General features: G+C 40.0%; 1 protein-coding gene across 1 annotated transcript in view; it reads left to right on the forward strand.

Annotated features, from left to right (window-relative positions):
- The window catches only part of LOC131105714 (plectin-like), a 66,649-nt gene that overhangs the window by 9,237 nt on the left and 30,781 nt on the right, over positions 1 to 26,631 (forward strand). The window contains exons 2-31 of the mRNA XM_078790521.1: positions 6,996 to 7,057; positions 10,855 to 10,944; positions 11,508 to 11,585; positions 11,668 to 11,760; positions 12,582 to 12,748; positions 13,399 to 13,514; positions 13,783 to 13,886; positions 14,567 to 14,686; positions 14,930 to 15,025; positions 15,117 to 15,244; positions 15,560 to 15,653; positions 15,722 to 15,876; positions 15,953 to 16,262; positions 16,360 to 16,437; positions 16,533 to 16,694; positions 16,843 to 16,947; positions 17,058 to 17,153; positions 17,434 to 17,559; positions 17,632 to 17,784; positions 17,860 to 18,014; positions 18,088 to 18,214; positions 18,416 to 18,599; positions 19,096 to 19,253; positions 19,385 to 19,563; positions 19,667 to 19,805; positions 20,008 to 20,364; positions 20,453 to 20,536; positions 20,628 to 20,732; positions 20,837 to 20,935; positions 22,605 to 25,958. Of these exons, the coding sequence (XP_078646647.1) occupies positions 6,996 to 7,057; positions 10,855 to 10,944; positions 11,508 to 11,585; positions 11,668 to 11,760; positions 12,582 to 12,748; positions 13,399 to 13,514; positions 13,783 to 13,886; positions 14,567 to 14,686; positions 14,930 to 15,025; positions 15,117 to 15,244; positions 15,560 to 15,653; positions 15,722 to 15,876; positions 15,953 to 16,262; positions 16,360 to 16,437; positions 16,533 to 16,694; positions 16,843 to 16,947; positions 17,058 to 17,153; positions 17,434 to 17,559; positions 17,632 to 17,784; positions 17,860 to 18,014; positions 18,088 to 18,214; positions 18,416 to 18,599; positions 19,096 to 19,253; positions 19,385 to 19,563; positions 19,667 to 19,805; positions 20,008 to 20,364; positions 20,453 to 20,536; positions 20,628 to 20,732; positions 20,837 to 20,935; positions 22,605 to 25,958 (7,274 nt within the window). The remainder of the gene's footprint in view (positions 1 to 6,995; positions 7,058 to 10,854; positions 10,945 to 11,507; positions 11,586 to 11,667; positions 11,761 to 12,581; positions 12,749 to 13,398; positions 13,515 to 13,782; positions 13,887 to 14,566; positions 14,687 to 14,929; positions 15,026 to 15,116; positions 15,245 to 15,559; positions 15,654 to 15,721; positions 15,877 to 15,952; positions 16,263 to 16,359; positions 16,438 to 16,532; positions 16,695 to 16,842; positions 16,948 to 17,057; positions 17,154 to 17,433; positions 17,560 to 17,631; positions 17,785 to 17,859; positions 18,015 to 18,087; positions 18,215 to 18,415; positions 18,600 to 19,095; positions 19,254 to 19,384; positions 19,564 to 19,666; positions 19,806 to 20,007; positions 20,365 to 20,452; positions 20,537 to 20,627; positions 20,733 to 20,836; positions 20,936 to 22,604; positions 25,959 to 26,631) is intronic.

Here is a 26,631-nt window from a genome sequence, read left to right on the forward strand (position 1 = left end):
GTTGTGTGGGTTTGCCCCTGGAGCCTGTTCCTTTGGCCGCACATAACATGTATTAATTTGTGATTGTAATGTACAATAAATGACATTGACTGGTCTTTTTTGTGGTTTGGTTGCATTTGAGCATATTAGTTTTGAAAATGATAATACTAACTGATCAGAGTTAGTTATGACCACTATTTGGTAATATTTAATAACATTACTTGTTACTGGATAAAACACACCAAAAAACACCAATACTGTAAATGTACGCATGCAAAACTCAGATAAATAATATTTACGATATCTATACTTATTATATTATCAGTAGCCCAAAACAGGATCTGTCAGTTCCACATGCATAATCTAAAGTGCAAACAAAATTCATAGCATGTCAGGAATATCACGTCTCATCGATGTGTTTTCTGTTGTTTTGCCTTTAAGTGGGATGGGGGGCAAAAAGCATATGTTCGAAAGTGGTTCCTGTTTCTTTTTTAAGAGTCCTCACACCAGTTGGCCTCGTGTGTCTCACACTCAGAGGACCCCCCTTTTGTTGCATTGGGATCATTATGGCTAAAAGATGGAACTTTGGAAGAACATGCTATCGGAATGAAATAAGCTCATCTGGAGACTGGAGCAGATATCTGTACAGTAAAATGTGTTGTGTAGGTGAGTGAGACGCAATCGTGCGGGGTGGAGTTTATTTGAGCACACTGAAGCCACGTGACTCTCTCAGGGAGTCTCGACAAATTGTAAGGCGACTAGGGACTGAACTTTTGTCAATGTCTCAGATCATTTAAACACTGTGTTGAGATTTCATTTCATATGTTTTACTATGAAGTTGTAGAACTTTGTAATTTGGCCTATCCAGTCAGCAAAATAACTTAATGAATGTTATATTTAAATATAATCAAATAGTAGTACATAATTGTATGTACTATAATTGTTACGAATGTAATTGTAATTAATACAATGCATTTTTGAAAAGTGTTTTTAATTTATTGGTGTTGATATTAAGTTGAACTATTTAAATGAGTGACTTTTAAAGTACATCATTCCATGTTTGCTGAATGAGTATTTAGACGTACAAATTTAGAATAAGATGCAGAGTGCATTAATTAAATCTCACAGAAACTCTATATCACATCCATCACATAAAGATATTCAAACAAATATTTTAAAATATGTCTGACATCCAATAGATTGTTGCAGTCAGTAATAATAGATGATTTAAGTCAACGCCTTTGTTTTGTCTTTGTTAATAATTTACCCCCTGACACCATCTGGGAACTATAAACGGTTGTCTGTGTTTGTGCTGTCGCCATCTAGTGGAGAAAAGTAGGTCTGCTTTGCCGACTGCTCCTGCAGGAGGGATTGTTGGGATGTTTTTTTTTATTTTCCATGGTAAACCTGCCAGACATTTGAAACCTTCTGCAGTATACTTTATGGTCATGGCTGCAATGTTGAATTGTGCTTCTTAGTACATAGCCGTTGCCATAGAAACATTGGTCAAGTTCCCTGTTTTAGTCAACATTTCCAAATATGTTCTGGAAACATAACCACATTTTTGATATTGGTGTTTTTAGATATATTTGTATATATTTACATCAAATACATGTATGCTCAAAGCTATTTTTTAGCTCTTAATGTCTTGGACTTGAAAAGAAAAAAAAGAAAATACCTTAAAATCTTGATCGTACAGAAGCTTTTTTGACAGAATAATGCCATATTTGTTGTGCCCATGTATTTTGAACTGTCACCATTGTGTTGACCATTGTGTTGTTGGAGTTACATACATAAACCAGTAGAAAGGAACTGGCCACGGCAAACTAATGGTTTTAGAGACATTAATTTTTAAAGTGATGAACACATAACATCATATTATTATTACATCAGCCTTTATGAGGAGATATTTCGGTGCGCTCACCTGCAGAGGGAGACACATGATGCTGTTTTAAAGCCAGTCCAAGTGCACAGCCCTAATCTCGCTGCACCACAAGGTTGCATATTATCTATTCTCCCAACTTTAAAGATCAGCTTTAATGACTCAAAGTTGGCCGTGCAGCCTGCTACTTTGCGGATTTCCAAAACGCTGGTCTATTTTAAAGCTCAGAGCTAATCCAGAGACTTGTAAAGTGGACTTGCCGATTCATGGGTTGAGCTAATAAGGGCACGCAGGCAGGTTGGGATGTAATGTGGCTGATAACTGGATATGCTATCATAGTGCAACAATGCATTAACTGTTGGCGACATCTGCATTTTGCAGACTATTTAAATGATGTAGAGTCATATATTTAATGTATATGCATATGTGCAGTATATATATGTAACTGCAGTATTAGATGCAGGTTAAAAACTACATTTTTACCCACTTTCATTAATGTTTTAATATTCTTGTTATCTATATAACTTATCAATAACAATTGTAAATGTGACCAAGGATGTTTGCTCAGTATAGAAGGTATGTGAGAAGCAAATGCGGTTGTAAAGATCTTCCTATTATGTAGTTGAAAAGTTGTCCAAGTAGATTCCCAGTGAAATCAGCAACGAGATGCCCAACAGATGAAATCATCATCAACATCACCTCCAAGTTTTTTTTCATTTTTTTACCCTCGGGTGGAGACTCATCTGCCGATATGGGATACAATGTGAGATTGAGGTGGTAGCTACAGTAAATCACACTGCCCCCTTGTCTCCACGTACTCCTCCTCTTCTTAGAAAGATGATCATTCCTGAGGTGTGTTCAAGTCACTCCTACTTTTAACTGCATTCCTTACCCATTGGGTGTGGTGGGTCAGATATTGCCATAATTCTTTCACATTCACCCGAATGAACCTGTGGAGACTTGCATACAAGGAGAAAATACAAATCCGACAATAAGTGTAACCTAATAAATTGGAACCTTCTGCAGCCTTTTCATACCTCACAATGAATCTGTAATCGCTCTTCTAATCTCAGTAAATCTCGAATTGCTCTTCTGGGTTAGCGTTCTTCTTAAAACCTTCTTCTTCTTAAAACTATCATAAGAGCTTGAGGAATCATAGCCTATACTTAAGGTGTTTGGATTCTGTGAATTACAGGTGTCAAACTCATGGCACGGGGGCCAGATTTGGTCTGCCCCATGATTACATGTGGCTCGCAAAAGCCTGGGAATTCATTAATTGCTTTTTTCCCTTTGCTGCTTGGCCTTATAAGGGTCATGGAGGTATGCTGGAGCCTATCCCAGCTGACTGTGTAGTAGTTACAAAGTTTAGTGGTTAGATTTAATTATTTTTACTGTAAGATGTCAACTTCTAACTTGCATGCTGAAAAGTATCCATAAGATATCTATTGTCTATATTCATAGAGGAAGTCTTTGATACTCGGCCATTTTAAAAGTAGCAGGCTGACGAAGTGCGAGTGCCCTTGACTTGAACCAAGTAACAATTTGGGCAAACCAAAATATCATTTAGGATAGACGTAGATGTATGAGCCAACATTATGAATGCATTCATTAAGGTAAAAACCTATGTTCATCTCATAATTTCCTCAAGTTCTCATTGCTTGTCTGAGACCAGAATGTTGCATCTGGTTTTAATGAAGCAGGATGAGGGAGTAGAGTAATAAGCATTTCGAGTCCATAATGACATGTCTCCTATGTGGAGGAAAGATCTCATGACTAAGACGTTCCACAGTTGCTGTATCTAAGTTGGTTCTCATTTGGGTCGCCTGCAAGTGTTCTCTGTGAGGTTTAGAAAGCCAAAACCGAGGTTTATCCAGTACTGTACGCTCCCCTGACATTTAACATTTATATTAAAGTGGTACACATTCAAATAACACCCAGTCACTGGACATGTCCAGTGTTGGTCTCCATCCAAGATAAATGGGAGGGTTGTGTCAGGAATAACTTCCAAGTATAAAATCTGAGCCATGCAAGTTAGAAACATGATTCGCCTTGGTGGCTCTTGATGGGAGAAGCTGAAAGACAAGAAGCTCAACTGGCATGACAATAACATTGTGTGTGGAATATGCATTGCAAGTTTAATGTGGTAATGGTAATGGTTTTATTTCATTTGAACATGCATCAGATTACAATTGAGTGCATCCCATAATCAGTTCCCAGTTCCACATGTCCAAAAGGAGTAGGAAGAAGCAAAGCTTATTAAATCCATCTGGTACTTTTACAATCAGTAACTGTTACATTTGCCCTCCTAATATAATTTAAGTTTTTATTTTTTGTTGTTTTTTTTCAGTTTTTTTTTCAGTTTTTTACCTAATGAACATTGGTGCAAATTCCTTTCACAGTAAATCATTATTTTCTTTTTTTGTGTCAACCCATATGCCACTCCTTAATTCCTTAGCTTGCCTAGACATTCAATGGAGATACCAAAGGTGTGTCTCGCTGTAAAAAGGTGGATCAGAATGAGCAAACACACACACACACCCATGCGGAGTCACTGACGCCTACACATGCAGCACCTTCATGTTCATACAGGTTGGCTTTATTACTTTAAGTAGCGTTAAATAGATTAGATTAAGCAACACGAGGAAACACCCTACGCTCCATTTCATCTGAGAGACAACCATGTATACAGTATGATCATTAAATCAACTCAAAAGTAATTGTAATTGTACATTAGCTTATTCAATTGACTTTCCCCAGTTATTACTATGTGCATTTCTTTTGGAGATCTCTCTTGCCTTCCTGCATCTCCAAGGAAAACTACTCAGGGTTACAGGAAGTAATAAATGTGATGTTCATTATGCGTCCGGATTAAAATAGCACAACACAGGAAGTGTGTAATTAGTGCGAACAACATCCGTGATTGCTGCGTAAAGAATCTGTTGACTACAACCATCATCTTTAAAGATAAGAGCTCCATTTGTGAATGAATTTGAGGAAGTAATTACTGGGAAGCAACACAATCTAAATCTAAAAAAAGCGTTTTCAATGCAGTTTAGTCAATTTCTTGAAATGTATACAATGAAAGCACAAAATAGTCCACATTTGGGAGTGACTGGACTTCTAAGTAAATGTGGACATCTACTATGGAGTCCATGGCTAGATCATCACCACCTCGTCACTCATTTGTCATTTGCCTGCTATCCCCAAACACCATATGTGTAAGGAATGCTATAAATAAGTAACTCTGCGAGTACAGTATCTGTGCTTGTGACTGACTCACTTTTTGGTAGAAATGTGTGAAGACACAGAATCCAAATAAAGAAAAAAAAAATTTTTTTTTTTGGTTATATTTTCTGACTTCACAAGGGGAAGTATGGGCGATCTTATGCAACGTAGACGATTAAGTGATTGGAGACTCTCGTTACCACACCTCCCCCGCCTCTCTTCTGGCTTGTGAAACGAAACAGGGGTGTGTTCAGAGCCCTGCCCACAATGTCCTCCACTAAACACATAGGAAGACAGGCCTGAACTCATAGCCCACAGGCACAATTTACTATGAAAGGAACTGAGTGCGGGAGAAAAGGGAAAGGGGAAAAACAAACACGAGAAGGGTAAAGAAGGGCAGAACTGAACCCAGTCAGGGACTCAGGGGGTTCAGAGGCAAGAAGGGAGAAACTGGGTTTTCCGAGTAGTGAGCGGAGCAGGGCCACGGGACTGCTGGAACATACCTGACAGGAGAATCCATCAGGGACAGTTGACATTGATATTTTGCTCTTAGGACTATTATTTTTGACTAAAACAGACCTGATAGACAATGGCCTATCCACAGCAGAGGTACAGGAACTTTTCGAGTGACAGCATGGGCAGAGAGAGGATGCCCTCAGATGAAAACTATTACCAGGGGATGTTGAAAGCTATGGATACAAGGAAAGGTATCAGTATGGCGGCATTCAATGGAAAAAAAATACTATGGCTTTGTAGACAGGACGCATTGCATTGTATTACGAGTTAAACTAATGCATGTATGTTGTATAGTATCCATGTGATTTTTTCATACTGGCTCACTAGACTGGATATCCTATGTGATGTCCGTAGATGAATACTTGTCTCCTGCCATGCAGTGGTGGAATGCATTTTTATTAATAATGTGACTTTCCTCGCTTTGGGTTTTATACTGCCACTTTTAACAAGAAGATCCTTTACCTATTAAGTGAAAACGTCACAGTGGGAACAGGATGAGGTAACAAACTGCAGGCGGTCAAGGAGTGACTAACATTTGCAGTAGTTTTAGGAATATATATCGTTAATCAAATTGTCCTGCAGACCCAAAGAAGTCACTGTAATGTTCACTTCTAATTTTTTACAGAATTATTACAAGCAAGCAAGCAAGTAAATTTAGCTTCAGGGCATCTCCAGTACGTGTTAGTTTAGAATCGCTCTCCTTGGCTGCTTTTTGCAGGGTGTGTCACATTGCTGTACACATATCACTCTCTTTAAACTGATAAGAGAAAGAACTTAGCATTGGTGTCCATAGGTCACCACCACAGGGTTAATGGGACTATTTGCTGTGTGAGTAAGTAATTATGAGTAAAGTTGAACTTGACGATATTCCACAGTGCTTTGTGGTTGTAACTTCAAAGATACACAAGAAGTAATGGGTACACGCTGGTTGTTTTAGTGGGTGTGTCCCCTCTTTGCAGCTTGCCTTGTCTTGTTGGATAATTGCTCTCTAGGTATTGTATGTCATGTCTGGTCATAAACAGTTGATTCAACACAGACATCAACTTGCAAATGCAACCTCTGTGAAACAGTACGGGCTAATAAGCTGCCAATATTTGTACTCTGATGCAGTCTGACTCAGCTGCAGGCATTCATTGTCAGGCAGGTTTTTTTCCACCCACTGAAAAACTGTGCAGACATTGTAACTTAGCAACCTAAACCTTTTTGTTAACCTTATTAATGTATTTACATTTATTCCATTTTATCTCACTCTATACAATGCATCCCACTGTAAGGTTTCAAGTAGCGCCCATGTGAAAGGTTATATGTATCTTGCAGTTGAATATTTACATTAATATAACAATACTGGTTGTGGCATATTCTGATGTTTGATTGTGGTTTCTGTATTTTTCAGATGAACGGGATCGAGTACAGAAAAAGACCTTCACAAAATGGGTGAACAAGCACTTGATTAAGGTAATTGCAGACTCTTTAAACAGTCTGTGTACTATACAACACTGGTAACGTATTTGATCTCCTCCTTAAACGATAAATCTAAGAAGTGCAAAATAGGTGGGTGTGGTATAATTTATGTTGGCAAAACGTCAGTGATTATATTTCTATCTGTGCAAATATATAAGCATATACGCATTTAATATAAGGTGTGTGCAAGAATCCGGCTCTATTTAATGTTTAGAAGCATACCTTAAAGGACATTGATTCAATTAATATTTAACAGTTTATAATAACTATGTCAAATTACTCTCATCGCCACTTTGCAGTTCAAATTCTGCAGCTTCATCCTATCACGACTTTTGAAAAATATATCAATTAATAAGATTAATAAGATTTTGTGGTTAAATATTCCCTATTACTACAAAAAATGTTATATACACAAGTATAAAAATGGCTACGGTGTAGTAATAGGAGTGCAAAGATGATGAGGCGGGTCTTGTTTTGTGCCTACAGGGCTCTAATAATGTTAAAAACTCTATTTAGAAATTCATAAACAGGTCTTCTTTGCTCTAACTATGAAAATATTCCATTTATTAACATTGAATTTCGGCCCGATCTGGAACCAATTAACCACTATAAACACGGAACTGTATGAGGCATTCGAAAGACACATTCAAAGATGAAGATATGTAGGATTCTACACCGGTCACTCAGTTACTGTAATGTTGGGTGACACACACACACCAGACTTGACAAAATAATCCCTGGTTTTTGCCTTTCTCACCGGCATTGCACCATTATTGAGTGGCTTTCCACAAGCCCTGTCAGTCATCAGCTGAAAAACTGTGTAAACCAACCACCCACTGTCACCGTCCCACTCCCTTTATTCTCACACCAAAGGATGAAAGCCCACTGATGCGTGGCTAATTTATGGAGGTAAACAGTCCTTGAGTTTCTCATTAAAATGAAATATTTGTTCCGGTAAAACAATGACAACTCTCATAGCATTGAAAAAATCACTCATTATCTCACTTTTTAAATCATGAACCGTAATATATTTGCAGTCTTGCAACATGAAGGCCTTCTTTGTTACTGTATTTGTACGGTATATTCATTCTGCTCTTTAGGGCCATCCTTCTTCTTTAGAAATGGAACCAGACGGGCAGAAAGAGTGTTTTCCTTTCCATGAAAGTGCAGCGCTAACATATTGTGCCACCACACGTTCTTGTTTCTTTTATGTGTTCAGTGCAAAGTCGGGAGGGTGACTCACAGACATCTGGATTAGCTTAGTTTCCTCTGAGAAGTCAAAGTATGGTTTCAACTCAAAGGTTGTGAAAGCCGGCAGCAGCAGCACAGTAGCACACTTGCAGACTGCCCTGGTTTTGGGTTGCTAACTGCATTCCTGCCCAGCTCATACAGAAAGAGATACAGGTTTACCGCGACACATTATTGATCATGGTGCAAAATAAAAGCAACACCTTTTAAAAATGAGATTTAAAAAAAAAAAGTAAAAGCAATGTGAAGTAATATAATGTATGAATGGATAAGTTTGAAAACAATTACAAATATAACAAAATGTGCATGTAAACACTGCGAAACACAGCGTGCAATGATACGACAGAAGTAACACCGTTAGAATGTTTTTGAGGAGGCATTTTTGTGATTTTTGTATTACTCTTTTGAGCGCATATTGTTCTGAGAACCAAACTCTTCTTAAGTGACCCCACCAACTAACCTGAACTATGTTCCTCATCACCAAAATTCGACCGGAAGTAGGGTGGAAATCACTGATTATGCACCCCACTACTGATGGTGATGTCATACAAATTAATGTAAAACAATCCGTACTATCATTTTAAGTAGTATTGTTGTTTTTGGTTCCAACTAATTTCAACAACTATCTCTTTCCCATTCATAACATCACAATCATAATTTGGTCTATCCTGGTGTTTATTTTACTATTTTTTACTAGTATTACATAAGCATGGTCAACAGACTTGGATTAAGGACTAAATTTCCACCTATGGATGAAAAATGGCTCACACATTGGTTGAACGTGTTAACTGTGTGGAATGCTGTGCAAAGGTCAAACTGACAATGTGATTTATGGTGCTAGTTCCATGGTGGGGTTGACCGAGACATGCCATATATTTTGGGTGTGGTAAGGATGAGTTATCAAAGCTATCAGAGATGCTCAGTAAATCTTTTTGGGTTGGATAACACAGAATGTCATGACTATCAGCGGGTAATTAAATAAAACAGATTGTGTAGGATTACATAATGTAATTTTGACTTAATGCCAAACACTGTGCTTTGCTTCATTGACATACAGTAGGCTGAATATACGTATACATACTTCAATTGAAGGCCTGATAGTTGTCTTAGGTGATGGGCTTTCACATCAAGAGCATTTATGCCTGCACGCTATACAGTACTGATATGCAACATCAACTCAGTAGCATCATCATGAAAGAAAACAAAAGTTTAAACTTTGCATAGCATCCCTAAAATTGACATACAATGCGCTTAAAACAGTGTGAATATAATCTAAGAGGACACTAAAATTACAGTACAACCTACTGTATATAAGACATCCATTTCATACAGCAGTGTTGGCCCGCTCCACCAAAAAGCAACAATGATATGCTCCTGGTGTACAGGTTTCTTTTGATTCTTGCCAACATGAATCAATCCCTGTCCAAACTTGTAAAGGTAATTTTGTTTCATTCCATTTGGGGGCTGAGTCTTCTTTTTCTCAAGCCCAAACAATACTATAATAATGTCTTAAGTGGCGATAAAGAGTGTATATCAAATCTACATTCTTATCTCCTTCTCTTATTTTGAATACAACCAAATCTTTATATTTATTATGCTGCACGTTGGTCTTACTTTCCATTTTATTCTGCCTGTTTTTATTCATTCTTATGCATTACTCATCTACTGCAATTCCTCCCTTTAGCCCTGGAGAGCCGAGGTAGGTACAAGCATGATCTCGTAAAGGATTGCAAGAGTGGCAAGCACTGTATGTGTATTGTGATCATCCCCCTATTTACCTACAACACTCTCCGCTTACATTTAAAAGTTTGTTTTCCTGCAGTGTTGCTCACCTTCACACTTGTCTACTGCAACAGAGAAATTAAATCCTACTGCACCTTCACCCCTCACTCAATAAACCACCACAAAAGTGCCAGTGTCGTGTTGGAACAGGCATTTGTGTGACTGCTGACTCTTTTGCATCTGGTTCACCCAGATGAACTCACTGATGTCTCACTTTTAATATTGCATTTTGAGGAGGGCTTGGGCTTTATTGCTTACGGCTATGAATTCCTGACCTGTGTAGAATTGCACTGCTGGAGAGTGGGAGTTGTAAAAAATTATATATAGACAGTGGAATCTTGGTTAGCGTCAGTAATATGTTCCAGAAGGTCAGACTCAAATTGAAACATAGTCTAATACAAATTAAGTTTTATTATGTATTTTTAATGCACACCCCAAATATTTTTAAATAATTTTAAAAGTATAGTTTTACATGCAAAAAATAATAAAAAATGCATATATATATGAAAGGGAAAAATGTACATTTAACGTCTTGATTGATTGTTGACAAAGATGGCAATGACATCAGTTAATTCTTGAAATCAATAATATTTCTATCCAACACATCAGTGCTGAACTCTAATGCTGTTTGCAGATTTATTAATATTCGATGAAACACACAATCCTTAAATACCTGATGACAGTTTTTAGTGTCAAACAAACAATATCTTCATCTGTTTCCGTTCTGTTCCTAATGGGTTGTTTGTCTTTTCTTCTGGCAGGCCCAGCGTCATGTATCTGACCTGTATGAGGACCTTCGAGATGGACATAACCTGATCTCATTGCTGGAGGTCCTCTCTGGAGAAACACTGGTCAGTAATCCGGCATGTGTCAGAAATATCAAGCTACAAATTGGCCCTAAACGCTGGTGCAAATGCTATTGTTGTTTCAATGCTGAGTTATTTATGCACTTTGACTAACTTTGTTTATTTAACATATAAACTCAACTTTGACCTTTGTGTGTGTGTGTTAATGAACTCCTGCCTGATTTTGTTCCTAATCTCTGTTCTTTCCTTCACCTCCTCTTTGCCTCGGCTTAACCTTCCTGTGTGTGTACTGATCTTTGCCATCTGGTTTTCACACTGTTTCTATGCATTGCTCCTCTTGGGGCTAGCTGAGGGAGAGAAACATGGTCACAAGGGTTCAGTTGGTGAGTGGGTTCATAAAATTCTGTCGTTTTCTTTGTCTTTTTCATGAATCTTAAACCTAAATTGAATGGAACCCCAACTGATGTCATTGCTGACTGTATTTTCCTACTTTAATTTGTTGTTGTTGTTTTTTGAACAATGTGTTATTTTTATTTTGTGTTATTTTTTTTATTTTTAATTTATCCATCTGTTAACATTCTGATATGATCATTTTTTGGCCCCATTAGCCCAGAGAGAAAGGTCGTATGAGATTCCACAAATTGCAGAATGTACAAATAGCACTGGACTTCCTCAAGCACCGGCAGGTAAAGTATATTTTATGTAAAATGTGAAAACCCTTACCACAAATATATGCAACGATCACACTCCAATTTTGTTTTCTTCTAGGTCAAATTGGTTAACATCCGAAACGATGACATTGCAGATGGGAACCCCAAGCTGACCCTGGGGTTAATATGGACCATCATCCTCCACTTCCAGGTCTCCTCCGCTGTCAGTGTTGTGTTTTATTATATTATCGCTGTCGCCCTGCATCTCTGGGATCTGCACCTCCTGGCTCCCTCTTCCAAACTCTTTGGTACCAATCAGAATGGACAGTACCCTGCCACACTACTTGCAAAGAATACATCTTCATGTTAAATTCTAACAATCATCCAAAAGGCCAATATAACACACTAACACCGCGTTAGAGAGTATGTGAGTATACGAGTCACTATGTCTGACTCTTGAGGTGAGGGTGTGTCTGACCACATGCCGTAAATTCAACATGGGTGTCTTCATCATGTTGTTTATGCCAAAAGCAAAGACAGGCATGTCTTTAGTTATCAGAATAATTAGTGGATTTGCACATTTTTAGAGCAGACATCAGGGGTGATCGATTGCTATCGGCCCATATCAGTGAAAAAGCACGGTATCAGTATCATGGGAAGAAGCCTTACATAACATACATGTATATACTTTGCATAGGGAGGCAATTAAAGGCCTCATCTCCAATATTTCTAGACAAAATACTGTTATGAATGATATTCCATATGAAATTACATAACAATTAATCATACTGTATACACTGCATATGGTGTACATCCATTTTCTCAATATTGATAATCTTTAATAATAATAATAATAATCATCATCTTTTTATTATAATAATAATCAACGTTTTTCTCTACTGGGGTTTCCTGTATGATTATTTTCAATCTTTTGGTTTCCACTAATGACTGATATTTTCCACTTTACTCCATATTGTTTCCACGGTTCATTATATCCGTGTGTAACCACACCATTCGTCTATACTGCTTCAGATCTCCGACATTCAGGTCAATGGCCAATCCGAGGACATGACAGCCAAGGAGAAGCTGCTGCTCTGGTCTCAGAGGATGACTGATGGCTACCAAGGCCTCCGCTGTGACAACTTCACCACCAGCTGGAGAGACGGGAAACTCTTCAACGCTGTCATACATAAGCACTAGTGAGTCGACTCAGTTTATTGCTGTCAGTACTTTCAGGTGGAAGCTTGTCATTGCAGCCATTAATTACCTGATATTGCTTGCTGAAACCTGCTCAGTATGTTACCTTAGGCTTTGACATAACTTGGGTATGATTATTACATAACTTTACATACGTTTTGATGACTTTTAAACAAGTCCAGCAATTAAAAGTGTGATAATCATGATTTGTCATAATTTATATTGTCATAAGAAAAACATCACACACTCCGTGCTGTCACTCTTCTACTGCTGAATACACAAAATGATGAAAATAGTTGTCTGTCCTAGTATTTTTCAGACAAAGTACGCCACATGGTGTCACTGTTGTTAAACCCACAACCTATTGGATTGACTTGAAAGTTTAAGAATCAGCATTAAATTTAGTACACACCATTCCGGGACTGACAAGCATGTTAATTATTTGTACGATAGCAAGTCTTCCAAAGCATTTTGAGCACCACAAATGTAATTTACAGTTGTGAAAAAATGATGGGGTGTTACTATATTTGATGGTTACTATATTTTTAGGTACTCCTGTATTATTGTGCACAACAAGTGAATTTCCCTGTCTTTGTATGAAAACACAAATACATACTGTAGTTCACCTCTGATTATTATTTTTTTCTCCTAGTCCCAGGCTCATTGACATGGGAAAAGTGTATCAACAAAGCAATCTCCAGAACCTCGAACAGGCCTTCTACGTGGCTGAGAAAGACCTGGGTGTAACACGTCTTTTAGACCCAGAAGGTACTAGTTTATTTTGTGATTAGTACTAGTCCCTTATATAATTGGTCCTGAATTAGATGTGAGTTACATGGTGTGGAAGTGTCATATCATGAGGTTGGTGTTTTTAAATTATCATTGGTTGAACGTAATGTTTTTTGCAACAGACGACGCATTTTTTAACACAATACACGTTATGCATTGATTATGTAAATTCCTGTGAATGCATTTATTTTGTAGTCCTTATTGTGCTGCATGGAACGCATGATGCAATTTGACTTTGTTCTTTCAGATGTTGATGTTCAACACCCAGATGAGAAATCCATCATCACTTATGTGTCGTCGCTGTACGATGTCATGCCTCGGGCTGCTGCGCAAGACAGTATGCGAGTTAATGTGAGTAAAACGTACTGAAGAACATATGTTATATTATGGAAAAAGGACTTTTTGATTAGTTTTGTTCAAATATTTGGGTCTCTGGAGTGACTGCCGGTTGAAATGCCCATGCTAAGGCAATGCTAAGGCAATGCTAAGGCATGCCCAGCAGCGAGAAGGCCCCAAGGAGGGATTATGTTTCCTCCCGGTGGAACTGGAAGAGGTGACTGGAGACAAGGAAGTCTGGATTTCCACTGAGACTGCTGCCGTCATGACCCAGAAGTGGATAAGCGGGAAAAAAATGGATGGATGGAGCCCAATCGTGACATGTAGAGGGGGGCGTGTGTGCTGTGACATGTCACAGACATGTTATGAAGACAAAAACTGATTACACATTTGCTCCATTTGACCAGATTAAGAATGAATCCTGAAGCCTAACTTGGAAACAAGAAAATGAATCCAGACTCCGTTTACATTGTTATATCGCTTTTCTCGTCTCAAACTTTCCACCATCGCTGCTCCCATCATGAAAACCCCTTCCCAGTTTCCCTCGCCACACAATACCTGGATTGTTCTTGGCGCCTAATTGAGTTTACTGCGGTGTGTGAGCGATTGAAAGTGGACACGCAGGAGAAGAAGAGCGCCCCTGTCTTCTTGTTGTTAAACTGTTGTTGCTGTCTGTTTTGCTGTGTTGGCGACAGGAATTGGAGCTGCGCTGGCAGGAGTACTATGAGTTGGTGACTCTTCTGCTCCAGTGGACCCGCCACCATGTCATGGTCTTCGAGGAGAGGAAGTTCCCAGCCAGCTATGAGGAGACAGAGGTGAGTCGGGTGTCATACACGGCATGCACTTGCGATTCACGGACACACTATATAATATTCATTATTCATCATATTCATTTCTCCTTTTTATTGTTTTTCTTATTGTATTGTTGTTTTTTGTCATTGTTTGCTTGTTGATTTATTTTGAATGTATTTATATTCCCTTTGTCTATGAAAAAAAACATGTTAAAGCATGAAATTGAATTGTTAAAGAAAATCGCTAACTGATTATCCTCCCCCCAGCTTCTTTGGCGGCAGTTCTTGAAGTTCAAAGAGACAGAGCTCCCGGTGAAAGAATCTGATAAGAACCGCTCGGCACACATCTACCAGTCCTTTGAGGCAAGCTTCACGCTTTTTTTTTAATTCTTTGCATTTTATTTTGTCCTGTACTTAGCAATGACTAATACCTCGTACTACCGTTTTCTCACAGAGTGCAGTTCATGCTGGTCAGGTGAAGGTCCCACCAGGCTACCATCCTATTGATGTGGAGAAAGAATGGGGTCGACTCCATGTGGCTATGCTAGAGAGAGAGCGACTGCTGAGGACTGAGTTGGAGAGGTTAATTGGCAGATATTTAATAACATGTACATTTTGATGAAACATTTGGGTCAAATGTAAATCTGAATAGTTATGATAATGTAATGTGTGAGTGACTCCTATAAACTGGAATACTTACTGCGACACTGGTTTCTGTAAGTATAGGAATTGAGTTGGATTCAGGTTTGCTTTTGTCAGTGTAATATCATTGCATAATACATATTTTATTACAAAATATGTCTTTTGGTAGAATGATCACTATAGAATATAGAGTACTGTACTGCAAAGATTCCTTATTTATTCTAAAGTTTGTGTTTTTTGTTTTTGTTTTTTCAGACAAGAGAGACTACATAGGATCTTCAGCAAAGTCCAGATGGAGTCAGGGCGGTATGATGAGAACCTCAACCACCTAGAAACCCTGCTGCAGACGGTGAGTCACACTGCCGGTAGGTCTTGTAGACATGAGAATGGCATTTTAATTAGCTTTTGTCCCTTTAGGACATGCGTCTACTGAATGCCGGCAAGCCAGCCCAGCACACAGCAGAAGTCGAGCGTGAGCTGGACAGAGCCGACAATGTAGTTCGTTTGCTCTTCAACGATGTACAAACCCTCAAGGACGGGCGCCACCCACAGGCTGAACAGATGTATCGCAGGTGGGTGCAGGAAGAATCCAACTCATTTCATCATGAAGTACTTCAAATGACCATCTACATCCCTCTTCATCTACAGGGTTTACTGCCTTCACGAGCGCCTGGTCAACTTGCGCAGTGATTATAACCTGCGTCTGAAGACTGCCCAGGTCGCCATGACCCAAACGACCCTGAAGACTACCATGAAGGCACGGCCTGAGTTGGATGACGTGACCTTGCGCTATGTCCAAGATCTTCTGGCCTGGGTGGAGGAGAACCAGCGGCGTATCGATGAAGGCGAATGGGGATCCGATCTACCTTCTGTAGAGTCACAGTTAGGCAGCCACCGAGGCCTGCATCAGACCGTGGAGGACTTCAGGTCAAAGATTGAACGTGCAAAGGCTGATGAGGTAGTCATTTTAGGATTTCTCTTTTTTTACCCCCATTTAGGCATACATCTAATTAAGCAAGATGCTCAGTATCTATTTCAAATCTACTATTTTTCAGAGTCAGTTATCCCCTGCAAGTAAAGGCACTTACAGAGAATACCTGGGTAAACTGGACCTTCAGTATGGCAAACTACTGGTAAATATCCTAAATGATTAATAACTGAATGTACACGGCCTGGTGTAAGATTTTAAGAGCATATTTAGACAAACTTCACACTTTTTCACCCACAGAATTCCTCAAAGTCCCGTTTAAGAAACTTGGATTCACTGCATGCATTTGTCAGCGCCGCCACCAAGGAGCTCATGTGGTTGAATGACAAAGAGGAGGAGGAAGTCAACTTTGACTGGAGTGATAGGAACAGCAACATGACCGCCAAGAAAGACAACTATTCGGTTTGTATTGGAAGTGGAACTTCCCCTTTAGTGCTCTTGTGTTAAGCTCTGGAGATTGTTGGTTTGAGATGCATCTCTGCACAATGCATGCAATATATTTACGGTATACAACTTCTTATTTTTCCTACCATTTATGTATATATTTTAGGCTCTCATGCGAGAGTTGGAGCAAAGGGAGAAAAAGGTCAATGATATTCAGACTACAGGAGACAAACTTGTCAAGAATGGCCATCCTGGAAAGAGGACGGTGGAGGTGATTACAAACAATATTTATACATATTTGACAGAAAATAATACATTTCGAATGTTTGATTTTTTATATTCGCAAACTTACTATCTCCATATCTGTATGTTGTCTATCAGGCCTTCACAGCTGCCCTGCAGACACAGTGGAGCTGGATCCTGCAGCTGTGCTGCTGTATTGAGGCCCATCTTAAAGAGAACACAGCTTACTATCAGGTAAGGAAATTATTATTCATATTATTATTCATATTATTAATAATATTATCCATATTATTATTATTTAGAGGAATTAATTATTATTCATTCCTCTAAATTATAATTGTATATACATGTTGTGTGAACGGTGAGACGTAGCGTCATATAGCATGTGAGCACAATGAGTTAATGCCATTTTGTTATTGAAGGAGAAAAAATATTTTGGAAGTATTTAAAAGTGTAACACTTCAAAAAAGTAATCATTAATCATGTATAACTTACTTTGTCTTCTATCGTATAGTTCTTTGCTGATGTAAAAGAAGCTCAGGACAAGATGAAGAAACTGAAAGAGACCATGAATAAGAAATACAGTTGCGATCGCTCCACCACAGCAACACGCCTGGAGGATCTGCTGCAAGATGCTGTGGTGAGGAATGAAGGCTGACAAATATCTGAATGTGCACGCTTGTTGTAATCGAATTGACATTTGTGTCCGTAGGAGGAGAGAGAACAGCTGAATGAATTCAAAACTCACGTGAACGGCCTGACCAAGAGAGCTCGCTCCATCATCCAGCTGAAACCACGCAACCCTACCACGTCCATTAAAGGCAAACTCCCCATTCAAGCTGTCTGTGACTTCAAACAGCAGGAGGTTGGATCACTTGCCTGATGTCAAATAATCCATTTGAACACCAAAAGAGTCGTTAAATGGTGGATTCTTTCACAGATTACCGTTCATAAAGGAGATGAGTGTGCACTCCTCAACAATTCCCAGCCTTACAAATGGAAGGTGTTGAGTCGTTCTGGACACGAGGCAGTTGTGCCCTCTGTTTGCTTCTTAGTACCTCCCGTCAACAAGGACGCCATGGACAGTGTGTCCAGGTGAGAAACACAGTAAAGCTAAATTATCACCCAGACCATGTCCTCCATTTTCTTAAATGTCTCCGATTTCCAGTCTGGATACAGATCAGCAGAAGATGGTGTCCATGTGGCAGATGTTGTATATCAACATGAAGAGTCTGCTCTCTTGGCAATACCTGATGAGGGACTTTGCACAGATTCGCTCCTGGAATATTACCACGGTACGTGTTGATGGAAGTCTTAATCTTGTCTCCAGACCTGCTTGCTGATTTTTAAAAGTTTTTTGTACACTTGCAGAGTAATAACATTGATTACATTGTTTCTGATAGTATCAGTCATAATTTATATTGGACTATTTGTGTCTTGTATTGTATCAGTGAGTTTTAATGTGTCATATCTTTCTTGTCCTTTGTCCTTTCCAGTTAAAATCGATGAAACCAGATGAATATAGACAAATGATGAGGAATCTAGAACTCCACTACCAGGACTACATGCGTGACAGCAAGGACTCTGAGCTCTTTGGACCTGATGACCACGCACAAGTGCAGGAAGACTACACCAAGTCCACCCAGCATTTTGACAGCCTGCTCCGCTCCATGGAGAAAGGTAAAAACTTTGAAATATCTCTTTTTTTAACAGACAGGAGATCAGACATCAAAGGGAGAAATGCCATGACGATAAGCTTAGATCACACGGTGTATGTTATGTTGTTAATTAATATTTCAGGACGGTTGTTAAAGGTGAGTATATACGAAATGTGCACACGCTTCCGAACATTGGAACACACGCGAGATGTTATTTTTCAAGTAGATGTAGATGATGACTGCATGGTGGAAAGTATGCACAAAGTATTCAGTCACTTAGTAATAGTGTGTACTGATGTGAAACGAGCCATATGCTTGTAAGCCTGCATAATCTAATGAGGCATATTTCAACAAATACTATATATTAACATATTGTTATTATTAGCTAGCTTGGTGTGGGAGTCTCATTAGATTGTGGTGGCTGTTCCTCATGTTGTAGCCAAGAACTATATCAGCTCTTATTACCATCTATTTGTGACTGAATAAATTAACAAATGAAAATAAATTCTGCGTCCTAGGTCAACAAAATGAGACTCTGTGTAAGAACTACATCACTGATCTCAAGGACTTGCGACTGCGAATCGAGGACTGTGAGGCCCAGACTGTGGCTCGCATACGCAAACCAGTAGAAAAGGAACCACTGAAAGAATGTGTTCAGAAGACGGTAAACCAGAAGGTATGATGCACCCAGGTAGTTGATACTGCCTATGATTAAATGCATTCCAGTGTACATAAGAGCAGCAGGGACTAATCTCCTTATATATGCATGTATATGCATTTTAACTAATGCAGGTATCTATTTTACAGAAAGTGCAGGTGGAGCTTGATGGCCTCAAGAAGGACCTTGATAAGGTGTCTGTGAGGGCACAAGACATTTTGAAATCCCCACAGGAGTCTCCTTCTACACCTGTGCTGCGTTCTGAGCTTGACCTTACTGTGCAGAAAATGGATCACACGCACATGCTCTCCTCCATTTACCTAGAAAAGTGAGACCTTATTCCCACATTAGGTGGCATTATGAGAAATGGCTCAGTGCGAGCTGCTTGCATGGTAGTGTGCGCTCGATTGATTTATTGTCTCTTACCCCAGGCTGAAGACTGTGGAAATGGTCATCCGTAATACTCAGGGTGCAGAAGGTGTCCTTAAGCAGTATGAGGATTGCCTTCGTGAAGTCCACACTGTGCCCAGTGACATCCAGGCAGTCGAGACATACCGTGCAAAACTTAAGGTAATCAGTGTATGAAAAAATTTAAATTAAATGGTTACATTTTGCAACTAAGATATGAGACTTTGCAAGTCATCGCAACGATTCTACCATCTTGGTTTACACATTTTGCCTGGCCCCACTGTCCCCACCGTTCTGGCAGCAGCAAGCTTTAGTTATCCACCCAAATGTCGTCTTTCAGCCGTCATTCTCCTTTTGCCTGCAGAAAATGAGAGCAGAGGCAGAGGCTGAACAGCCCGTGTTTGATTCCCTTGAAGAAGAACTCAAGAAAGCCTCTGCAGTCAGTGACAAGATGAGCCGCGTCCACAGTGAGCGGGATGCTGAGCTGGACCACTACCACCAGCTCCAGTCCAGTGTTCAGGACCGGTGGAAGGCCGTGTTCACGCAGATTGACCTCCGCCAGAGAGAGCTGGAGCAGCTTGGTCGCCAGTTGGGTTACTACCGGGAGAGTTATGATTGGCTCATCACTTGGATAGCGGATGCCAAGCAAAGACAAGAAAGGATCCAGACTGTGCCCATCACGGACAGCAAAACACTTAAGGAGCAACTGGCGCTGGAGAAGGTCAGTGGTGTAGTTTAACTTCACCACTAACTCGTGTGTTGTCTTCACATAAAACAAGTCAGTCACTTCTTGTTTTATCTTAAAACAGAAATTACTGGAGGAGATTGAGAAGAACAAAGGCAAAGTTGACGAGTGTCAGAAATATGCCAAAGCATACATCGATACCATCAAGGTGAGCTTAGACAACTCGAGTGCTTGTCTTTTAGCATTGAAGAATGGCTGTTGATTTGTGTACTTATTATATGACATATCCCCCCCCATAGGACTACGAACTCCAGTTGGTTGCCTATAAAGCACAAGTGGAGCCACTTGCTTCTCCTTTGAAAAAAAGCAAACTGGATTCTGCTTCTGATAACATTATTCAGGAGGTATATTTCTTCAAATCCATATTCTATTGGCTCGTCCAACACATTTATCAACGACTGACATAAAGATGATCTTCTTACCTGTGATACTCTTATTTTCACACCAGTATGTAACATTGAGGACCCGCTACAGTGAGCTGATGACTCTGACTAGTCAATACATCAAGTTCATCACCGATGCACAGCAACGCCTGGAGAACGAGGAGGTGCGTGACTTATGGGCGGGGTTCCCAAACAAACTAAAGGCTAACAATAAGCTAACCAACAAACTAATCGACAAAACAACCAACACATATATTATTATATTTACACCAACTGCTGACATCTTTGATCAAAAAAGAGCAGCAGTTGTTGAAATGTATCCAAATGTATTTACAGTATGTAGTTTCCTGAGTTCACAGCATCTAAAACTACAAGATACTGGTTTGTTTTGTTAATTTCTTTCATATAATTGTGTCCCGTTGCAGATTTGGGGAAAGGGGTTCTTTCTTTCACTACATGTTTTATTTCCTTTCTTATATCTCTGGTCACTTTCCAAAACTATACCTCTGTCTTATTACAGTATCCTAGGTGCATCCCAAAGCAACACAGTTTTACCTTCTTTTCTACCCCTAACAATTTGTGTGTTTGTTTGCTTCTCTTAACTGCTTGCCAATGGTTTGCCATGATGGTTGCTTGAACTTGTCTGAGCATTAAAAAGGTAAATTGTTTAGTGGTGAAGGTTATTTGTTGCCTTTGTTTTTCACTATATGGTTTAGAGGTTTTTCAAAATCTTTGGTGACTATAATAGATAAAAAATTGGAAACGATTCAATTTAAAATCCTTTTATATCAGCACTGTTACTCTTTGTCAGTCTCAGGTTTGAGTGGACTTTAAATTTACGGAATTCCTTTTCAATGGTTTCCTAACACATTTTCTGGGTATTTCATCTTGCAGTTTGCACATCCGTCCCTCTCTATTCAATGGTGGTTTATGGTGATTTAAAGAACCCTAATTGAAAAAAATGTGCCCCAACAACGAACTGTTTAGGATTTTATACATAAATACTAGGAGTGTGCCGATCAATCTGCCACCGATCAGTATCGGCCGATCTTGGTGAAAAAGCATGGTATTGATATTAGCCGATACTTGCTTTATAATGCCGATCCCGTCTGACGATTAGTAAAACAAGCATACTGGCTTTGTTTGGCTTGACATAAGCTATGAAAATACATTTTACAAAAATGAGTACCTCTTCATTTTGTAAATGTAGCTCTCATGAGAAAAAACTGGTGACTCCTAATATAGTAGTACAGTCAGGAGTACATTTAAACATTTACAGTTCTTCTATGCGATCGGTATTGGTGTTGATATCGTGTAGGATCATGGATGATCAGGATCGGTATCGGCAGCATGATCAGAACATCCCTAATAAGTACATTAACATGCATTTAAATATCATACAACAATACTACTATATTTCAATAATAAAAACAGTCAGATTTTGAGCATTTGAATCCCAATCACAGTCGCATGCAATGTGATTTTCTTGCTGTGAATTTATTCCATCCATTAACTCATACCATCATCCATTTTTCATGAATTGCCTTGTCGTATATTCTTTGCATTGCATCGTGAATTTAACATCACTTGAATGTGAACCTATTTTGTATCTGACGTTGATCTTTAACTCGATCTTTAAGCTAACTTAATATTAACATTGCACTGGTAATGCTGTACATTGCGTTGCTCTTATTCCAGTGTGATTATGTTGTGATTACCATTGTAATTACAATTTTAATCCACGCCGTTTGAGCTGGCGAATGTACAGTGTCGCCTATAACGTGTCATGCTTAATTATAATCTTTTCTTTACCATTTGCTTCCACTAATGCAGAAAGCTGCAGAGAAACTCAAAGCAGAAGAACAGAAAAAAATGGCTGAGATGCAGGCTGAGTTAGACAAACAGAAGCAGATAGCTGAAGCTCATGCAAAGGCCATTGCCAAGGCAGAAAAAGAGGCACACGAGTTGAAGCTTAAAATGCAGGAAGAAGTTAGCAGGAGAGAAATTGCTGCTGTAGATGCAGAAAAGCAAAAGCACAATATCCAGCTGGAACTCCATGAGCTCAAAAACCTTTCAGAGCAGCAGATCAAAGACAAAAGTCAACAAGTGGATGATGCTCTACAAAGCCGAACAAAGATTGAAGAGGAAATCCGCCTCATTCGGATTCAACTTGAGACAACAGTCAGACAAAAATCTACCGCAGAATCTGAGCTACAGCAACTTCGTGACAGAGCAGCTGAAGCTGAGAAACTTAGGAAGGCAGCCCAAGATGAGGCTGAAAAGCTACGCAAACAAGTCCATGAAGAGAGCCAAAAGAAGCGCATGGCTGAGGAGGAACTCAAATTCAAATACGAAGCAGAGAAGGAAGCTGCACGTCAAAAGCAAAAAGCGCTGGATGACCTTGAGATGTTTAAGATGCAGGCGGAGGAGGCGGAAAGACAAGTGAAGCAAGCTGAGATTGAAAAGGAAAGACAAATCAAGGTTGCTCATGAGGCAGCACAGAAGAGTGCTGCCGCTGAGCTCCACAGCAAGCACACTTCCTTCGTGGAAAAGACCTCAAAGCTGGAAGAATCCCTGAAACACGAGCATGGCACTGTCCTTCAATTGCAACAAGAAGCTGCACGTCTGAAGAAACAACACGAAGACGCAGAACTGGCCAGGGAAGATGCAGAAAAGGAACTTGAGAAATGGAGGCAAAAAGCCAACGAGGCGTTGCGTCTAAGGCTCCAGGCTGAGGAAGAAGCTCACAAAAAGAACCTTGCGCAAGAAGAAGCCGAAAAACAAAAGGAGGAGGCAGAGCGGGAGGCTAGAAAAAGATCCAAAGCTGAAGAGTCCGCCTTGAAACAGCGAGACATGGCAGAAAAAGAACTTGAGAGGCAGAGGAAGATGGCAGAGAGCACTGCTGAGCAGAAGCTCGCCGCAGAACAGGAACTGATTCGCCTCAGGGCAGATTTTGACAATGCAGAACAGCAGAGGTCCCTGCTAGAAGATGAGCTTTACCGTCTCAAGAACGAAGTTGTCGCAGCTCAACAACAAAGAAAACAGCTCGAGGATGAACTAACCAAGGTGAGAAGTGAAATGGATCTACTGATTCAGCTGAAGTCCAAGGCTGAAAAGGAGACCATGTCCAACACCGAGAAGAGCAAACAGCTTCTTGAGGCGGAGGCGGCCAAGATGAGGGACCTCGCCGAGGAGGCAGGCAAGCTAAGAGGCATTGCGGAGGAGGCGAAGCATCAACGGCAAATTGCTGAGGAAGAAGCCGCTCGTCAGAGAGCAGAAGCAGAGCGGATCCTTAAAGAGAAGCTTGCCGCTATCAGCGAAGCCACTCGTTTAAAAACTGAAGCTGAAATCGCTCTGAAAGAGAAAGAAGCAGAAAACGAGAGACTGCGGAGACAAGCTGAAGATGAAGCGTACCAGAGGAAGGCGTTGGAAGACCAAGCCAATCAACACAAACTAGCTATCGAGGAGAAGATCCTCCTACTAAAAAAATCATCAGAGGACGAAATGGAAAGACAAAAAGCGATAGTGGATGACACGCTCAAACAGAGGCGAGTTGTTGAAGAAGAGATCAGAATCCTCAAGCTCAACTTTGAGAAAGCTTCCTCTGGAAAACTAGATCTGGAACTCGAACTGAACAAGCTTAAAAATATTGCGGAGGAAACTCAACAAAGCAGACTCAAAGCAGAGGAGGAAGCTGAAAAGCTGAGGAAGCTCGCCCTCGAGGAGGAGAAAAAGAGGAGGGAAGCTGAGGAGAAAGTCAAGAAGATCACCGCTGCAGAGGAAGATGCAGCTCGACAACGCAAGGCCGCTCAGGACGAACTTGAGCGTCTGAAAAAGAAGGCGGACGAAGCCAGGAAGCAAAAAGAAGAAGCCGACAAAGAAGCGGAAAAACAGGTTGTAGCAGCCCAACAAGCCGCCCTGAAGTGCAGTGCAGCTGAACAGCAAGCCCAGAGTGTTCTCGCTCAACAGAAAGAGGACAGCATCATGCAAAAAAAGCTTAAGGAAGAATATGAGAAAGCCAAGATGCTTGCCAAGCAGGCTGAGGCCGCAAAGGAGAAGGCGGAACGGGAAGCGGCACTCCTCCGACAGCAGGCAGAGGAAGCGGAGCGCCAGAAAATGGCAGCTGAGTTAGAAGCCACCAACCAAGCCAAAGCCCAAGAGGATGCGGAGAGGCTTCGGAAGGAGGCTGAATTTGAAGCCGCTAAACTCGCCCAAGCTGAAGCAGCAGCACTGAAACAGAAGCAACAAGCCGATGCTGAAATGGCAAAACACAAAAAACTGGCAGAGCAAACGCTGAAACAGAAGTTCCAAGTAGAACAGGAGCTCACCAAGGTTAAACTTAAGCTTAGTGAGACTGATAATCAAAAATCTCTGCTTGATGAGGAGCTCCAGCGTTTGAAGGATGAGGTTGAAGATGCGGTCAAACAAAGGGCGCAGGTAGAAGATGAACTGTTCAAAGTCAAAGTTCAAATGGAAGAGCTGCTCAAGCTCAAAATGAGAATCGAGGAGGAAAATCAGCGCCTCATTAAAAGAGACAAAGACAACACTCAAAAATTCCTTGCGGAGGAAGCTGAAAATATGAAAAAGCTTGCTGAAGATGCCGCCAGACTAAGTGTCGAAGCCCAAGAGGCCGCTCGCTTGAGACAGATTGCCGAAGATGACTTGAGTCAGCAACGCGCTCTTGCAGACAAAATGCTCAAAGAGAAAATGCTGGCCATACAGGAAGCGTCCAAATTTCGAGCTGAGGCGGAAATGCTTCAAAGGCAGAAGGACCTGGCCGAAGAGCAAACACAGAAGCTGCTCGAGGACAAACAACTCATGCAACAGCGTCTGGATGAGGAAACCGAGGAATACCAGAAGTCACTTGAAGCAGAAAGAAAAAGGCAACTGGAGATCGTAGCAGAGGCCGAAAAACTTAAACTCCAAGTTTCTCAGCTCAGTGAAGCCCAGGCCAAAGCTGAAGAAGAAGCTAAGAAATTCAAAAAACAAGCTGATGCAATCGCGTCCCGTCTTCATGAGACTGAAATTGCCACCAAAGAAAAAATGACTACTGTTGAAAAACTGGAATTTGAAAGACTGAACACCAGCAAAGAGGCAGATGACTTGCGCAAATCTATCGCAGAGCTCGAGAACGAGAAGGCTAGACTGAAAAAAGAGGCTGAAGAACTTCAAAATATGTCTAAAGAGGTATTGTGTAAAGATGGCATAACGAGTAGTGTATGCCATTGTCAACTACTGTCAACTAACCAAAATCTTTCTTTCAGTTTCCTCTATCCCTTTTCTTTGATTGTACTAACCATGTATCTTATCTTAAGAATAACTTAAATCTTATTTTTTTTACAGTGCACTGTGCTCATGCACGTCCCTCCCTGAATGCTTCATGCCATGGAATGTCTCGAGAATGCTTCATTTTATGTTTCATTTATTTAAAAATAATAATAATTTGCTGTAACATACAAATAATTTAAAATGAACTGCCTAATAGCATTGATGGAATGTCGTTACTAAGTCCGGAATTAGGCCATTCAACTAAAAACTAAAATTAGAACATATATAATAACATGCAATTCCGACAGCTTTTGTTTATGGTAAATAACACAGGAAAAAAAAAACATGTCTTAAAAATGAGAAAAATAAAATTGTGCAACTTATTTTTACTTAAATAAGTTTAATTAATTAAATTAATTTAATTAGTTGATTATTTTGAACAACTCAGATTTGAATTTGTTATCCAAAAACAACAAACAGAATCACATAATTGTATGAATAATTTAGTATGCATAAGCAGATTGCACTGTATGACTTGTCAAGCAAGTTGGGTGTGGAAAAACATTCGGTGTGAAAAATTTATATATACCAC

The sequence above is a fragment of the Doryrhamphus excisus genome, linkage group LG5, assembly GCF_037039965.1.
Source record: "Doryrhamphus excisus strain RoL-2023G ecotype Guam linkage group LG5, RoL_Dexc_Guam_v1.1, whole genome shotgun sequence".
Taxonomy (NCBI): Eukaryota; Metazoa; Chordata; class Actinopteri; order Syngnathiformes; family Syngnathidae; genus Doryrhamphus; species Doryrhamphus excisus.